We start from the raw sequence: 12,138 nt of genomic DNA, 5'->3' as shown, positions 1-12,138 counted from the left end.
CTATATGAGACCTTGGGGCTGGGTTTGGAGAATCTTTTGCATTCACTGGGGTTGTTTTGAAGACCTAAGTGCAAATACTACACTAAGACAGTACCTGAATGAACAAAGTGAAACCATTCAACAATTCCTTGCAAGTTGCATGAAAAGACTTTGTAACTTTGTAGTCAACTCCTGATCACCCCTACCACAATTTGATCCAAAAAAAAGTCCTCTGTTTTCAAACTGTAAGTAATTTAATCTTAATTCTAGTGACAACAGGGAATGTGCAGAGAAAGCAGGCACCTCCTCTGTGCACATATACTTTGTAAAGTCGCCTCTGTTTTTGAATGAGCAAGGTCTTACACAAGAATTCTGAGGGATTAAGTTCACATCTGGTTGGCAGACCTGGTGTTGGATATGATTACGGCCACACAACTGAGTCTTAAATCCACATACTGTTCCTATTTAGCTGACATATATGAACTAACTAATTTATAGAAAATGTGCAGCAAATTATTTCTTCCACCTCCCCCTTGCCCCAAGAATGCACCAGTAATAGGTGTCACTGAAAGACATCCTCCCCCTACACACACAGAATATTTGCATTCCTAGCCACTGTCCAATTATCTTGTTGTTTTAGTTATCTGAATCACTGCTCTGGAAATGAGAGAGAGAGAGAGAGAGAGAGAGAGAGAGAGAGAGAGAGAGTGTGTGTGTGTGTGTGTGTGTGTGTGTGTTAGGGAAGGGGTTGGGGTAGGGGGATGGGGGTAGTAATTTAACCAGATGAACTTGACCTCTCTGGACCTCAATTTTCTCACCAGAAAAATAAAGGGATCAGCCCAGAGACTGCAAATCCCCTCAGTAACAACAATCTATGACCACTAATTATCAAGAGGAGACCTGAATTCTTAAGAGTATGTCATTAAATATTAGAGTTTAAAATGCCTACAAGACCCACAGTTACGCTTCAATATGACCACTGCACATGTTCCGAGGGTGGAGAATACCTTTGAAAACATCTCTGGCAGCTGAACCACCAAACCAGGTTAGAACCCGGAGAGGGACTCCGCTAAATGATGGGGAAGAGGTGCAAAAAGAGAGGGTATCTGGGGGAGGAGTTGCAAGAAGAGCCGGGGCGGGCGGTGGGGCTGGGAGGGTAGGGGTAGGATCTGAGAGCACAGTCTTGCATTTTGCACTTCTGGGCTTTCAGAGCTTCCAGGATCTCCCGGAGACTTGGGTCTATATACCTACAAACCCTCTGCAGCCACCACCTGCAGCTACACAGCGGTGAGCAGGAGAAGAGGAGGAAAGGAACAGGCGGTGACAGAGCGGGAAAAGCCTCTCTCAGAGAGCCCACAAGCCCATGGGACGAAAATGGACTTTGAACAGCGACAAAGAAAGGGGGAAAGAGAAAGAAAACGGACTCCGCCTTCCCCACCCGGCTCTTCTCCTATCAGTAAAAAAAAAAAAAAAAAGGGGTGGGGGGGGGAGGCCGCCGCCGCCCCTTCCCTTCGCCCTTCACCCGGGATGAGGAGCCCGGCTGAAGCCGCGCCCTTGAAGTCCCGCTGCCGTCCAGGCCGGGTCCGGAGTCGCCCACTGAGCCCTGCACCCCCCGCCCCGCCCGCAAACTCGCGGCCTGAGCATCCCCTTCCCTCCCTCCCTCCCCGGCTCCCTCGTCCCAGTCCCGGGGCACCCGATTCTCCACGCACCCGCCATCCCTTCCTCTTCCCGCGCCCCCGCCTCCGGCCTTCCAACCGCAGAGCGCTTTAAGACTTTCACCCATCCGGACAAGGGGGCCCTTTGAAAACTTTGTCTGTGTATCTAGGGCTTTTGTCCACATCCTGGGCAGGGCCCGGTTACCGGCGTGGGTGCCGGAGGGTGTCCGGAATCTCTGAAAGCTGGGGAAGCCACCACGGAAATCCCTCTCCTTTATTTTTGAGCCGGTTTCTTCCACCCTAAGACACGGCGCTTGGACTAACAATTCCCACGCCCTGGTCGCCCCTCGGCGCGGGGGAGCCGGGAGGAAACCCCCGCACCCGGCGCCTTTCTCCACCGCCACCAGAGAAAAGGTGTGCGCGGGGAGAGGGAGGCCGAGAAACACCGTGGCCAAAACGACCCTGTTAAAAGAAGAAAAAAAAGAAAAAAAAACAGGAAAGGGGTCCTTTTTCTCCCACATCCCCAGAACCGGGGCGATCCACAGTTGCATCACGTAGTAGCCGAGCCTCCCGGCTCCTCGCCCTCCCCTTCGCCCCAGACGCGCGCCCAAATTCATGCACACTCCCAGAGCCACCGCCGCAGCCGTCCCGCGCCCCCGCCCCGGCCCCCGGGGTCCCGGCCGATACCCTCCGACCAGCGGGAACCCCCCACCCCCACCAGCGCCGGAGGACAGGCGGACGAGGAAAGCGAGGCCCCGGCACTCACAGATGGTCTCCCCACGGCTACGGCCATCGCGGCGGCGGCGGCTCTGGTTGCGCCCGGTTGCTCTCCGCCAACACTAGCGGCTGCTGCTCAGGCTCGGGCTCCGGCTCCGGCTCGCCACCCCCGCGCCTCCCTGGCGGCTGCGCTCTGCTTGCGCCCAGCTCCCGCGCGCCACCAGCAGCATCTACTGCCCCCACGCCGCCGCCCCTCCCGCTTTATTAGAGCAACATGGCCACCCGCCTGGAAGGGACCATTTGCTTCCCCAGGAAGGGGTGTGAGCAGGCGCGCCCAGGCTGAGGCGGTGGGAGGGAGGAGGATGGGCGGGTCTCCAGCCCCTGTCAGCCAGCCCCGGCCGTCGGGCTCGCCCTCCCCGAAGGGAGCGATCGGCTCCGAAAGGACGCGCTCCAGTGCCACCCGGAGCGCCCTCCAAGCCTGTGCGCTGCCCGCCACCCCCCGTTCCACCACGTGCTGGAGTCCGAGTAAAAGCCTGGGCGCAGAGGTCCCAGCCCTGGGTCCCGCCACGCGCTTCCCCAAGCTGGTAGTTGGAGCGCCTGCGGAGAGGGAGACGGGGCCCTGGGGCGAGACAGGTCCACGCGGACAGCATCTCGCCGAGAGTTAGCCCCATGGCAAGCACGCCCTCCTAGGAGGAACAGGCTTGAAAGGGGAGTGGGTCACTAGGGAGAGCGGCGGGCGACCGAGGTGGTGTTGAACAGACCCATGCGAGGGGAGAGTTGCCCCTCCACAATTCTCTCCTAAAGGAGAGACTCAAATGCAGGCAGCTGGAAGCTGTCACTGTAGCGTGCGGCCGGGTAGGCAACCCCACCGAAGAGGAAGAGGCCGGAGTAGTTGCAGCCGTGCACCGCTAACCACCGCCTGCCAGAGAGGAAGAAAAGGACGCCCCAGCCGGAGAACGAAAGCAGCTGCTGACTGCCCTAGAGCGTGGGGGCCGAGGCCTCCCCTGGGTGTAACCGGAGAGCTGGGCACAAGTGAGATCGCTGGAGACCCGACCCCACGACCCGGAGGCGGGCGCGCGGGGCGGCGGCGGCGCCAGGCGGGTGACCCTGGAGCCGGCGCGACTCTGAGCGCGTGGGACTGGAGACTGCTTTGCGGTGGGGAAGGGTTTTTCCGGGAGGTGTTGGAGCATTGCTGCGTGTCTGTGCTGCGGGAAGAACAACAGAGTCCCGCTGCACGCGGGGTGGCGCGGCGCCTCGGCCAGGGCTGGGGTGGCGAGGTGGGGCTGGGGTGGCGAGGTGTGTTTGGGGTGCTGTAGATTACCGCGGACCCCCGTGGAGTCGCGGTGGCGGGGGTGGGGGGGCCCTGACGACACGGTGATCGAGGATAGCGACCGGTGGGGGAAAGGGAAGCCGCTGGATCCTAGCGCAGGGAAGGTGTGGTAAGGCTATCTGTGATCAGCCCACGGGATTGCGCCCTTGAGGAAATCCTGGGCCTATTGAATTAGTTGAAAAGACAAACCGCCTCTTCAGACTGGGGCGCCTCAGAGTCTGAGCTGAGACTTCAGCTACCCGGGTTTCTCGGGGCCTTGGGTTTGCCGCTCCAGCTGTCTCTGCCCCCAAGGGTGCAGGATTCAAACTGGCTGCGCCACCTTTGCCTAAGTGTTGAGTGAGCTCTGGGTGCGCTTCCCGCTGTTAGGAGACAGACACTGGGTTGTCCCGGGAAGGGTTGAGGGGCTAGAGACAACCCAGGCTGAAGTCCATCCGCAGGGTGCCCATGGGACCGCCGGGAATGAGAATACGATGAAAGAGCTCTCAGTGAAAGGGCTTCCCAGGTGGTTCAAGTGATGAAGACACCGCCTGCCAATTCAGGAGCCACTGTTCCATCCCAGGGTGGAGAAGATCCTCTGGAGGGAGAAATGGCAATCCACTCCAGTATTCTTGCCGGAAAAATCCCACGGACACAGGAGCCTGGCTGGCGAGTGAAGGTGAGGTTGCAGAGAGTTGGACACCACTGAACACACACACACTGGATGAAAGAAAGATGAGCAGCTCCTGTCTGTAGCCCAGACCCTCAGAGCACTAACCTCTTCAGTTCTGACCAGTGTCTTCCCCTAGGCTTCAGATCTTTGTAAGACAAGACCACCAATTTATGTCAAGCAGACATGAGGCACCCTAGGTACTGAGTTAGGATTACCAGGTGCATGGGTGCTGTGCAAAGGGAGGGGGAAGAAATACTTATCCGCAGCTCTCTGTGGTATATGGACATTGGGTTCCTTCTCCTGGAGGGAGGATTTAAGAGCAACACTGCCCTGGACCAGAGGGCAGGTCCCTCCACAAGCTGCCAACCCCATAAGGGCAGCCGCAAACCAGCCCTCCATTTTGTGTTATATTGACCAAACCAGACTGCAGGGTCTTATTAATTGTTTTTAATTTTATTGACTTATTTTGTTTGCAAATGCTTATATTGAAAGGGGCCAAAGGTAGCTCAGATGGTAAGGCGTCTGCCTACAATTTGGGAGACCTGGGTTCGATCTCTGGGTTGGGAAGATCCCCTGGATATGGAAATAGCAACCCATTCCAGTATTCTTGTCTAGAGAATTTCATAGAGAGGAGCCTGGTGGGCTATAGTCCATGCGGTTGCAAAGAGTCAGACATGACTGGGCAGCTAAGCATAACAACAGCTACAACCTGACTACCTAGATTCAAAATCCTGGCTTTACTGTTTGACAGCTGTGTGACCTTGGGCAAATTACTTAACATTTCAATGCTTCAATTTTCTCATCTTTAAAACCTGTTTAGTGATCAGTCCTTCCTAATAGGGTTGCTAAGGGCTTAGATTACCTTTTTAATTCTGCCCAGCACTGTGCTAGCAACTAAAAAACTATTTTTTAATGAGGATGCCTCTCTGACTCTTAACCAGTACATAGTCTGCTGAGAGACAGATGTTGAAGAACTCTAATAAATAGGCCAAAGCCTAGAAAAGATATTCGAATTATGGGATTTTAAAGCATAGAAGGAGCCATTCACTCTGCCTGTCAGAACAGGAAAGGCTTCACCAAAGAAGTGGAGGGGAGAGGGCAAGGAAGACATTCCAAACAAGGGATGAGAATGAGCGAAGAGTCAGTGGCTTCAGGGGTAATGATGCTGTGGCGAGGATAGGTATTGGCATTTGCTAGTACATAGGAGCGTAGAGAGAGCCTGGTAGAGTTGGGGAGCACACAGCACTCCGTATTATCACTTACCAGCTTTGTCACATTGAGCATGTTAGCCTTTCTTCATCTCATTTTTTTCCTATTGCAAAATAGGGTAGTAACAGTGAGTCCTGATGCAGGATATCCATGTTCCTGCCCCCAAGAGAGCCTGAATGTAAAGGGCTTTCTTTCCCTTAGGTTCAGTTAGCTGAGTTCGGGCAATGGGGAGCAACAGCAATACAGCAGAGGAGTCTGGTTACTTATTCCTCTAGGCTCCTTTGCTATGGTGTGACTGCAAGCTGGCTAATTCTGAAGCTCACAGTGACTAGGTTTTTCTAGGGTAACCCAGGGTAACCTGGAGGAAGAATGGCAATCCACTCCAGTATTCTTGCCTGGAAAATCCCATGGATGGAGGAGCCTGGTGGGCTGCAGTCCATGGGGTCGCTAAGTTCAAACTTTCTGGAAACTTTTGAGACTGAAAAACAGCAGTGGTACCATTAGTAACTACACTAGAACAATAGGCCAAAACCAGGACTTAGGGTCACCCTAGCTATTATTATAAGATGTTATTAATTGAAAGATGGTCATACTAATACACATCTTTTACTGGACTATGAATGTCTCAAGGCAAGAGTGCTTATTTGTGTTACATGAAGTCTGATATATTCAGTAAACATTGAACTGTATTAGAATAGAGATGAGACTATTCCTTCTTCAGGGGATCTTCCTGACCCAGGGATCAAACTGCATCTCTTACATCTCCAGCATTGGCAGGTGGATCCTTTACTGCTAGTGCTACCTGGGAAGTCTGCACACACAAAGTCTGATACATTCAATAAATGTTTAATTACATTGGAATAGAGATGAGGCTCGGAGAAGACAGTGGCACCCCACTCCAGTATTCTTGCCTGGAAAATCCCATGGATGGAGGAGCCTGGTGGGCTGCAGTCCATGGGGTCGATAAGAGTTGGACACGCCTGAGCGACTTCACTTTCACTTTTCCCTTTCATGCATTGGAGAAGGAAATGGCAACCCACTCCAGTGTTCTTGCCTGGAGAATCCCAGGGACGGGGGAGCCTGTGGAGCTGCCGCCTATGGGGTCGCACAGAGTCGGACACGACTGAAGCAATGCAGCAGCAGCAGCAGAGGTGAGGCTAGGGGTTAAAAAAACCCGTTATTGCCATGCTAAGGATTTAGAAAAGATTTCCTGATGCTGGGAAAGATTGAGGGCAGGAGGAGAAGGGGCGACAAAAGATGAGATGTTGGATGGCATCATCAACTCAGTGGACATGAGTTTGAGCAAATTCCAGGAGATAGTGAAGGACAGGGAAGCCTGATATGCTGCAGTCCATGGGGTCACAATGAGTCGGACACGACTGAGGGATTGGACAACACAAATACAGACAGAACGTAAATTAACAGTTACTCGAGACTGATGTGGTAGAGAAGTAATAACTAAGTAATATCTAAGGGGTATGGGATTTTTTTTGAAATGATAAAAATGTTCTAAAATGTATCATGGTGACATGTAAGGTTCCAGTTGTTCTGTTCTGTATCAGCAGTAAGTATATTCAGTTTTTAAGTTTTTAGTCATTCTAGTCATTTTTCAGTGGTACCTCAGTGATCTTTTAATTTGCATTTCTCCAGTGACTAATGGTGTTGACAGTCTTTCCATTTGCTTATTTTCCATGCATATACCTTCTTTGGGCTTCCCCAGTGGCTCAGACAGTATAGAAACTGCTGACAATGTGGAAGACTGTGGTTTAACCCCTGAGTTGGGAAGATCCCCTGGAGAAGGGCAGGGCAACCCACTCCAGTATTATTGCCTGGAGAATTCCATGGATAGAGGAGCCTGGTGGGCTCCAGTTCATACGGTCGCAAAGAGTCAGACTGAGTGACTAACACTTTCACTTTCATACCTTCTTTGGTTATGTGGGGTTTTTTGCTGTTTTTTTATTAAACTGAGTTATTTTATTGTTTATTCTTATGCTTGATGTATGTTTTACACATATTTCTATGGTTTGTCATTTCATTTTCTTCAGTTCAGTTCAGTTCAGTTCAGTCACTCAGTCGTGTCCGACTCTTTGCAACCCCATGAATCACAGCACGCCAGGCCTCCCTGTCCATCACCAACTCCCGGAGTTCACTCAGACTCACGTCCATCGAGTCAGTGATGCCATCCAACCATCTCATCCTCTGTCGTCCCCTTCTCCTGCCACCAATCCCTCCCAGCATCAGAGTCTTTTCCAATGAGTCAGCTCTTCGCATGAGGTGGCCAAAGTATTGGAGTTTGAGCTTTAGCATCAGGCCTTCCAATGAACACCCAAAACTGGTCTCCTTTAGAATGGACTGGTTAGATCTCCTTGCAGTCCAAGGGACTCTCAAGAGTCTTCTCCAACACCACAGTTCAAAAGCATCAATTCTTTGGGCACTCAACTTTCTTCACAGTCCAACTCTCACATCCGTACGTGACCACAGGAAAAACTATAGCCTTGACTAGACGGACCTTTGTTGGCAAAGTAATATCTCTGCTTTTTAGTATGTCATCTAGGTTGGTTATAACTTTCCTTCCAAGGAGTAAGTGTCTTTTAATTTCATGGCTGCAATCACCATCTGCAGTGATTTTGGAGCCCAGAAAAATGAAGTCTGCCACTGTTTCCACTGTTTCCCCATCTATTTCCCATGAAGTGATGGGACCAGATGCCATGATCTTAGTTTTCTGAATGTTGAGCTTTAAGCCAACTTTTTCACTCTCCTCTTTGACTTTCATCAAGAGGCTTTTGAGTTCCTCTTCACTTTCTGCCATAAGGGTGGTGTCATCTGCATATCTGAGGTTATTGATATTTCTCCCAGCAATCTTGATTCCAGCATGTGCTTTTTCCAGTCCAGCATTTCTCATGATGTACTCTGCATATAAGTTAAATAAGCAGGGTGACAATATACAACCTTGGCGTACTCCTTTTCCTATTTGGAACCAGTCTGTTGTTCCATGTCCAGTTCAAACTGTTGATTCCTGACCTGCATACAGATTTCTCAAGAGGTCAGGTCAGGTGGTCTCATCTCTTTCAGAATTTTCCACAGTTTATTGTGATCCACACAGTCAAAGGCTTTGGCATAGTCGATAAAGCAGAAATAGATGTTTTTCTGGAACTCTCTTGCTTTTTCCATGATCCAGCGGATGTTGGCAGTTTGATCTCTGGTTCCTCTGCCGTTTCTAAAACCAGCTTGAACATCTGGAAGTTCATGGTTCACATATTGCTGAAGCCTGGCTTGGAGAATTTTGAGCATTACTTTACTAGTGTGTGAGATGAGTGCAATTGTGCGGTAGTTTGAACATTCTTTGGCATTGCCTTTCTTTGGGATTGGAATGAAAACTGACCTTTTCCAGTCCTGTGCCCACTGCTGAGTTTTCCAAATTTGCTGGCATATTGAGTGTAGCACTTTCACAGCATCATCTTTCAGGATTTGAACTAGCTCAACTGGGATTCCATCACCTCCACTAGCTTTGTTTGTAGTGATGCTTTCTAAGGCCCACTTGACTTCACATTCCAGGATGTCTGGCTCTAGGTGAGTGATCACACCATCGTGATTATCTTGGTCGTGAAGATCTTTTTTGTACAGTTCTTCTGTGTATTCTTGCCACCTCTTCTTAATATCTTCTGCTTCTGTTAGGTCCATACCATTTCTGTCCTTTATCGAGCCTATCTTTGCATGAAATGTTCCCTTGGTATCTCTAATTTTCTTGAAAAGATCTCTAGTCTTTCCCATTCTGTTGTTTTCCTCGATTTCTTTGCAATGATCGCTGAGGAAGGCTTTCTTATCTCTCCTTGCTATCCTTTGGAACTCTGCATTCAAATGGGAATATCTTTCCTTTTCTCCTTTGCTTTTCACTTCTCTTCTTTTCACAGCTATTTGTAAGGCCTCCTCAGACAGCCATTTTGCTTTTTTTGCATTTCTTTTCCATGGGGATGGTCTTGATCCCTGTCCTCCGTCCATAGTTCATTTTCTTAATAGAGCAGAAAATTTTATTTGATGGAGTATAACTGACTTTTTTTCTTTTATGGATTGAGCTCTTGGTGTCTAAGAAATCTGTCAAATCTTTGTTTTTTTCTAGAAGTCTGTAGTTTTTGTCTTTACATTTAAGTCTGTGCACAGTTTTGAGTTAATTTTTGTATATGGTGTGAGATATGGATGAAAGTTTATTTTCTCACATATGCAATTTTTCCAGCTTCACATATTGGAAAGATTATCCTTTCTCCACTGAATTGCCTTTCTACCTTTGTCAAAAATTGATCAAGCATATATATGCTTGTCTAGACTAATTTCTATTCTGTGTATTGGTCAATGTGTCTATCCTTTTGCCAACACCACACAGCCTTGGTTTCTGTAGCTTTCTAATAAGTCTTGAAATGAAGAAATATGAACTCTCCAACTTTATTCTCTTTGAAAATTACTTTCACTAATCTAAATTGCTTGCCTCTGTATAAGCTTGTAAAATCATACCAAAAAATCGTGATGGGATTTATTTTGGATTGTATTAAATCTATAGAATCACTTGGGAGAATTAACATCTTAACACTATCGAATCTTCCAGTCCATGAACATGGTATTTATTCCCTCTGCTTGCTTTTTTTTAATATTTTAATTTCATAATACAGATTTTACACATATTTTTTTTTCCCAACAGTTTTATCAAAATACAATTCACAGGCCATCTGGTTGTTGTTCAGTCGCTCAGTCGTGTCTGACTCTTTGTGACCACATGGATTGCAGGACACCAGGCTCCTCTGTCTTCCACTATCTCCCAGAGTTTGCTCAAACTCATGTCCATCGAGTCGGTGATGCCATCCAACCATCTCGCCCTCTGTTGTCCCCTTCTCCTCTTGCCTTCAATCTTTCCCAGCATCAGGGTCTTTTCCACTGAGTTGGCTTTTCATACCAGGTGGCCAAAGTATTGGAGTTTCAGCTTTAGCATCAGTCCTTCCATTGAATATTCAGGGTTGATTTCCTTTAGGATTGACTGATTTGATCTCCTTGCAGTCCAAGGGACTCTCATGAGTCTTCTCCAGCACCACAACGCTCAGGTTTTTTTATGGTCCAACTCTCATATCCATACATGCACATATCATACAATTTACTCATTTAAAGTATACAATTCAACTTTGTTTTTAGTAGATTCACCAGTTCCAGTCTCACAATTTCCTCCCTTTGTTTTCCTTCAGTCCTAAGGATGATTATGATTCCTAATTTTATTGGTCTTTGGATGCCTTGCCATCCTTATTTGTTTGACTTCAGTGCTTCTCACATTTTAGTACATATGAGTCACTTGGAGATCCTGTTAAAATGCAGATTCTAAAATCAGTAGGTCTGGGGCAGGAGCTGGTGCTCCTTGGGTCCATCAGTCTCCCAGGTGATGCTGCCGCTGCCGATTTGGTGATTATACTCGACTAGGAAGTGTTTACAGTTCTACCCTTTATTTAAGAGGTTTTTTGTTCATTAATTTTTTTTATTTGAAACATCTGCTGTAATGCTCCCCGCCCCCCTCCCCCCGCCCGGAGACTTTGGTCGCTATATAAGGAAACAAGAAAAAAGTTGATATTGTCATTCATGAGCTCAATTTCTTTCCCTGTTATTGAAACAATTGGTTAAAAATTCATTCTAGGCAATGTTAAATTTACCAGTAACTCAAACTCTGCCCTGTTCCTGTTGCTTTTTTACTATTTGAAAATCAGGACAATATTAGCCCTTCTTCAGTCCTTGGCATTTCTTATTTTTCTCTGGTTTTCCAAAGCTGACTGACACTAATCTACAATCACTTATGCAAAGTCTTTCATGGATAATTCATTGAGGCCTGGAACGTTTAACTCACTTAAAGAAAGCAATTGGTTGCTCACTTACCACATTGGATTTCAGTAACCTTTTAATCACGTTAATACTACATTTTTCATTTTAAAATTATTCTCTCTGAGAGAGGAAATGAAATTAAAGTTGGGTAGCTTTTACTTTTCTCTGTCATCTGATAGCATTATATCATCAGCATCAATAGGTGACTTTATTCTCCTTTTCACCCTCTTATGACAAGTATTACTTAAAAAGGAAGAAACAATTTTTGAAAAATTCTTGATTTTCTTTTTAAAAGCAAAATTAAGTCTGTAAGCATTAATCCTTGTAGGCTTGTGCTACTCCTTAATACATGCTCCTTTTAAAAATCTAATCTTATTAAGGAGCATTCTGTGAAATGATCTGCTCCCTGGAGTATGATGACTTGGCCTACTGGTCACTCTTTGGCAGCCAGCCCCAGAGTTGGGTCAGTTCCCATAGTTCTGGCATCTCTAATTCTCAGATAATTCCTTTCTCCCTGTAGCCAATTATTGTAATATTAGTCATTACTCCTTTTTTGTGAGCCTAAAAATTTACATAGTTGAAGTCCATTCAACCATTAGATATTGACACTGGATTAGAACAGATTCATACATGCTGCTGTTGCTGCTGCTAAGTCACTTCAGTCGTGTCCAACTCTGTGTGACCCCATAGACGGCAGCCCACCAGGCTCCCCTGTCTCTGGATTCTCCTGGCAAGAACACTGGAGTGGGTTG

At 47.9% G+C, this 12,138-nt stretch overlaps 1 protein-coding gene across 9 annotated transcripts in view; it reads right to left on the bottom strand.

Annotated features, from left to right (window-relative positions):
- The window catches only part of SEPTIN11 (septin 11), a 145,528-nt gene that overhangs the window by 103,215 nt on the left and 30,175 nt on the right, over positions 1-12,138 (bottom strand). For 4 of the 9 annotated variants that reach the window (XR_011567239.1, XR_011567238.1, XM_019962975.2 and 1 more), the window contains exon 1: positions 2,401-2,587. The exons of 1 other annotated variant lie outside the window; for it this stretch is intronic. Coding sequence is in view for 6 of the 8 variants with exons in the window: in XM_019962975.2 (XP_019818534.1) it covers positions 2,401-2,427 (27 nt within the window). In the remaining 2 variants the exon portion in view is untranslated. Of the gene's footprint in view, positions 1-2,400; positions 2,589-12,138 lie in introns of those variants that run through there. 4 more of the 9 variants (XM_019962972.2, XM_019962971.2, XM_019962974.2 and 1 more) reach the window with 1 other exon arrangement.

This window comes from Bos indicus, chromosome 6, assembly GCF_029378745.1.
Source record: "Bos indicus isolate NIAB-ARS_2022 breed Sahiwal x Tharparkar chromosome 6, NIAB-ARS_B.indTharparkar_mat_pri_1.0, whole genome shotgun sequence".
Taxonomy (NCBI): Eukaryota; Metazoa; Chordata; class Mammalia; order Artiodactyla; family Bovidae; genus Bos; species Bos indicus.
This window is presented reverse-complemented; position numbering and strand designations above follow the sequence as displayed.